This window comes from Lygodium microphyllum, chromosome 30 (assembly GCF_053477565.2).
Source record: "Lygodium microphyllum isolate KBCC chromosome 30, Lygodium_microphyllum_v1.1.10, whole genome shotgun sequence".
Lineage (NCBI taxonomy): Eukaryota > Viridiplantae > Streptophyta > Polypodiopsida > Schizaeales > Lygodiaceae > Lygodium > Lygodium microphyllum.
The window spans coordinates 92,838,297-92,843,943 of NC_141164.1; the positions used below are offsets into that span (position 1 = coordinate 92,838,297).

The 5,647-nt window shown below is 39.9% G+C and overlaps 1 protein-coding gene across 1 annotated transcript; it reads right to left on the reverse strand.

The window, feature by feature from the left end:
* Window positions 1-347: 347 nt before the first annotated feature.
* LOC148010130 (cytokinin riboside 5'-monophosphate phosphoribohydrolase LOG1-like) lies at window positions 348-3,660 on the reverse strand. The gene is made up of 7 exons (XM_087672503.1): window positions 3,207-3,660; window positions 2,632-2,729; window positions 2,343-2,373; window positions 1,710-1,809; window positions 1,539-1,609; window positions 953-1,096; window positions 348-783 (listed from the first exon to the last, which is right to left on the reverse strand). The coding sequence occupies exons 1-7, from the start codon at window positions 3,312-3,314 to the stop codon at window positions 661-663; spliced, it is 675 nt and encodes a 224-aa protein (XP_087528629.1). The 5' UTR covers window positions 3,315-3,660; the 3' UTR covers window positions 348-660.
* Between the last annotated feature and the right edge of the window lie 1,987 nt (window positions 3,661-5,647).

The window sequence follows — 5,647 nt, forward strand, 5'->3', positions numbered from 1 at the left end:
ATTGATTATCTTCGTGATAGTTGATTATGAGGAAATAGCTTGTGTGTGTATCGACAAATTCATAACTGATCTAATATTGACGTAGTAACATGCACAAGCAAGTACATATATAATTGTATAATCGCTTAATATCTTAATAATATTTAAGACCTTATTTATACTTTATATTAAATTTTATTAGTCACTTCATAACCTTCATCTCGATATTAAATCTGAACGGTACAAATTTTGAGGTAATTGTGAAAGTGCTCACAAGATTTACAGGTGAATCTGCTTATACACCTTCAAGGTGCTCCCCACATGCAACAACCAAGTTAATGGGATAGACCAAATCAAACATTCCAATATTATAGCAAGCACTAGCAATGAATTCACTGACAGTCAAACATCATCATAACAAATCATAACAGTAGTCTTTCTCGGGTATGTGCAGGCTGCAGCCATGGAAAGGCTTACAAGTTAGTAAGTCCAAGTGTATCAGCTAGAATGCACTAAAGGATTCTTAATGGTTCTACAAGTATATGTGAAAGGCACAGAGAGAGAGAGAGAGATGGGAAGAAAGGACAGATCCATGATGATCTATATAACCACCCTTCTCTCAAACACTGGATCAATTCCGAGTTGTCAAATGTTTGAAAGAAAAATGCATGTTGGATGGTTTCATTTCCCAGGCTCTTGCTCGCATGCATAAGTAGACAGGTTACAGCTTGCAGATGGATATCCCATTTTTTCAATTTCCCAGCTGTGGCTTGAAGCAACCTTATCATGCACTGGTACAAATTCCTGAAAACAAACCGTATCATATATGTCATACTCATGGTCTCTTGTGCCAGACTGTAGATGATATGATATGGACCACTTAAAAAGAGCAGAATTGCACTAGAAACATCCTCTCTTTCTTTACATATCCAACATCTATGTCCCAAGGGGACTGCACAAGTACAGAACATACCTCCAGTTTCTGTAAAACTTCTACCGCGCTTTGTGCAGAGACCACTATATGCCGAGCTGCGGGCTTAATGAATCCTTCTTCCACTCCTTTATCGAAAAGTGCTAGCAGCGCATTATAGTAACCCTCTACATTCAATAGCCCTACCTGTTCAGTGAAACTGAGCTATTAGCACTTCATAAAGTAGAAGAAGGAAGCTGAGGAATGTACTAAGAGGGGCTTCGCATGTGGTACAAAAACTATACCCTCTGCATTTAGTAAAGCAAACAAAAAATTTGCATTTTCCTGACAAAAGAAGGCGAAGCCCCAAATGCCCATTAATGGCATCACTGTTCACATCCCTTGAGTGTGGACATTCAAGGGATGAATAGAATGAGAATACACTCTCATACCTCACAGAAAGAAAAATTAAATCTAACTCTCACTCATCAATATAACTTCCTTTGTGCTTTCCATGGTCAAAACAGCAAACAAAATTTCTTTCTGTCTCCCTAGTACAGTCCTCGGCAATTCCTAGTCTATTCACATGTTCTGCAGACAAGTTTCTTTTAGAGAATACTTTAGAAATGGTTGCTGCATGGGAACACACCGGTTTATCGTGAATTCCAAGCTGAGACCAAGTTGTCATCTCAAGCAGCTCTTCTAGTGTTCCATAACCGCCTGTCAGAAGACCACAAGGATGGAATAAGCCCAACAGAAACCCAACAAAACAATTCATTCTATTGAAACCATATTGTGTTACTCATAAACCATGCAGCACCTGGAAGAGCAATGAAGGCATCTGCATAACGTGCCATCTCTGCCTTGCGCTGATGCATATCTGCAACCACCCGCAATTCACCCACTGTTTCACCTGAAATCTGGGACAGCCCACCGTCGTACTCATCAGCCCTCTAAGATGTGCAAATCCTAGCTTCATACACTAAGGAAGTAGCCATATGCATCCTCACTGACATCGCAGACATACATGGACAACAAGCATGTGCTAGTCAGGAGAGTATCTGGGGGAACACACATGCTGCAAAACTCTGCTATCTGTCACATCAAAGTGCTTATCTAGATCATTGCAAGAAGTCCAGCAAAAAGAGCATGAACAACAGAGCAACAGTGATTAAACAGCACACTATATCAAGCACTTGCCCATCTTAGACAACAGGAGCAATTACGCGGTGAAGCCCATTGGACACGCAGCTTGATTGCCTCATGCCTCCACATTTTTGAGTGTCTTCAAACTACCATCCAGTTTTCAAAGATAGTCTATATTTGTTGTTGTTGATAGTTGATCATAACAGCACTTTGGTCATGGTTTCACAATCATGGACACCCAGACTGATGAGACACAATCTTTTACAAGAGAACACTCCCAAATATCCTGATGTGTGAAACATGGTACCTCAAAAGGCACTAACGCCTTCGGAATCACCCTGCCATAGATATCACAGTTATGAAAACACGCAAGAAAGTTTTAGTCAGGGATGATAGAGTTTACCAAAGCGGCAAAAGCTCATACTTCCAACAATTCAGCAAACATGAATCTGCAAAACATTGTAAAGCTTCTTTATGGCTTTAGCCATTTGACAGCAAGAATGCAACCTATTGCTCAGCTATTGAAACATCAAATGACATGATCCTACATCACAACATAACATGCCTTGGGCCAAAGTAAGTGCTCAGAACAATACCCGAGTACGTCGCATCCGCCAGTGTAAACGGTTTTGGAAACCAGCCCCATGAGACCAACACTACCACCACCATATACCAAGTTGATTCTTCTATCAACCTGCATCAAGTGTGACACAGGTCACCTTTTGTGTCTAACCATATCAGGAAGATAACGCAAGCCCTTTAAGTCAGTACACAGTCACATGAGATAATGAAATCATAGAAAGACACCACATCATTATACTCTGGCTAAAAGCATTGCAAAAGGCTCTGACTATGCTATCCTGATGCCAGCATCACATCATTATCATAAATACACCAGGAAAGATTTTAATATCAAATTAACTGGCTTACTAATACAGGCCAAGTGACCAATAATAAGACACGACATTTACATGCATGACAACCAAGGTCCTTGAGATAGTTCAAAAGCAAACAAACTGCAAAGCGTCATCAATTAAGGGAAGTGTAGCTAAGCTATGGCCATGCAGAGCTTATGATGGTGATCGATCATTACAGTCTGCAGATATGAAACTAGAAATCATTGAAACTAAACTGCAATCTATGATGGGGGGGGGGGAAAAAAGGATTGTACCATCTCCTTGCCGAGCTCGAGCGCGGCCTGTGCGAAGGCGCCGTTGTTACCGCTACTGCTACCGCAAAAGACACAAATCCTGCTGAACCGAGATTTCTTAGACTCCATGATGATGGCTGAGAGGGAGACAGACAAGAGACAGAAGAGAGAAGAGAGGAATTGGGAGTTTGATGATGATGATGATGAAGGGAAAGCTGCGGGCAAGTTATCTGCAGCTTTCGGGTACAATCTTGGTAGCCCCAAAAGCACAAACAAGAGAGAGCACTATATCAAAGAGGAATAATATGTCCCAGAAGAGTACATTCCGCTCTCGCCCACTTTTGCCTCCCTCTCATCTCATCTCATCACCCGTGTGTCGGTGTGTGTTAGCCTGCCAGAGCCAGACACACTCAGAGAGAGAGAGAGAGAGAGAGCGAGCGAGCTTAGAAGAGACCGTAGCGAGCGGAGTGTGCCAATCCAGTCAATCATGCAGTTGTATATAAGCTTCCTACCTATTTATTTATAGTTACGTATCTACTATTACTATTTGCTGCAGTGCATTCACAATAAGTTTTATTTAAATTCCCACATTGTTAGTTACAATAGTATCATGAGCTTGTGTGAGGAAGGGGCTACATAATGAACTAGCTTTGGTTGGGGGTAGGGACCTGCTGGCCCATTGTAGGCGCCAGTAGGCCTTGTCCCAAGTGCAGATAGCTAGGTATGCAGTGCCTTCTAAGGAGAAGCTCAAGATTGTTCAACAAGGAACAACAAGGGAAAATATGCACTTTTCCAACATGGGAAACTATCGAAACTTATTGTGATTGTGTATGCATAGGGTAAGGGAGCCAATACTGTAGTGTACTACAATTTCGATAGTTTCACTATCGAAACTTCTTGTGATTGTGTATGCATAGGGTAAGGGAGCCAATACTGTAGTGAATGTTGGAAGACCAATAAGTTATAACTCAATTGGTTTGATGCCAGTTTCATGGATGCATGGGTTCAAACCTTGGGCTGCTTCAACAATGTAATGTTTTAACCCCAATGAATGGCATGTTCACAAATTACTACATTCTCTATTTTCAAACACGAGTTTAGAATATATATGCCCATTCTCAATTTGAGGTCATACCTCTCTCTCTCTCTCTCTCTCTCTCTCTCTCTCTCTCTGCCTAGTCATATATGTGTTATGGAGTCCATTGTGCTGCAAAATCTAAATAACTATATACCCCATACCATATGATTGTCTTACACATGGATATGATTGAACAGTTCATCCACTTAGAGCACCATACATTGCCAAACATGTTGAGAAGAAGGAAACCCCTATAGCTAACTCAAGTGGTCCCTATGGAGGATCACACCTTTGGCACATGTTATCTATAATTAAGCCTTCTATGCATGTGCATAATCAAATCTATTCAACAAATAGCATCCAACATAAAATCTTTACCCATCCTACCTACTATAGACTCCCTACACCCTAGACAATTGTTAGGATTGAGAAGGACCACTTAGGACCTTAACCTTTACATTGTTAGGGGTAAGGAATCCTTTAGAGTTCAATAAACATGTAGCTACTGGTTAGTATTGTAAGATAGCTAGGAATGCATCGATTATTTAGGAAATGTATCTTTCTTTGATGTTAGGAAGGCACAATATTGTACTTTTATCTATGCTTGTTGTTGTCTCTAATATTTTAACGTGAATATTTTCATTGCTATGCTTTGCATTGCTATATTTCACATGTAAATATTGTTGGACATTGCAATTTCTATGCAAGACTATATATTGCACTCTTAACATATCTACTAATTTGTTTTATGTAGTATCTCTTTTGATTCCACTAAGTTGTTTAAGAGCAATACACAAGGCAATTGAGGCAATCCGCCCAACCAACAATAATTCTCTGAAAACTAGGAATGATATCTATCCTAAGACTTCCTAGTCCATTTCCACCATAGAAGGCCACATATATTTCAATCTACTCAACCAATGATAGCTATACTTATGTAAATAATATTTGTTCCATTATCTCTTCATTACAATTAAACTGAAATCCTCTTCTTTTGCGAGAGCACCATTCTCCATTTCTAATAAAGAAGTGTTGGTGGTACATCCAACCAACGATTCTATCCTCAATGGCATGCATCACTCTTAAAGTCTTTTTCTTTTCTTGCAAGCTCTTAATGTATCATTAATAAGTCCATTTTGGAAAAGCTAAGGATTTCCTCCGAATCCCTGGAAAGTTTCTTTGGAATGAAATTCTATGTTTCAGATTATTAGTTGTATGCCTCAATCTTAGCTTTGTGCACAGGTCTTTAAAAAAATTATTCATTGTCTTTAGTGTTAGGTACCTAATACCACATTGAATGCTTTAGACTATCAACACTAAAGGACCTAAGGCTCTCGAGAAATCCCTTTTTCGGTACACTCTCTGAGGTCACTCGTATGAGGAT

Coding starts and splice junctions, on each gene's coding strand:
- LOC148010130 (XM_087672503.1), bottom strand. CDS start 3,314: ATGGAGTCTAAGAAATCTCGGTTCAGCAGGATTTGTGTCTTTTGCGGT. Junction 1,810..2,342: donor AGGCGTTAGTGCCTTTTGAG/GTACCATGTTTC, acceptor GGGCTGTCCCAG/ATTTCAGGTGAAACAGTGGG. Junction 1,097..1,538: donor TTGGAATTCACGATAAACCG/GTGTGTTCCCAT, acceptor TTCACTGAACAG/GTAGGGCTATTGAATGTAGA.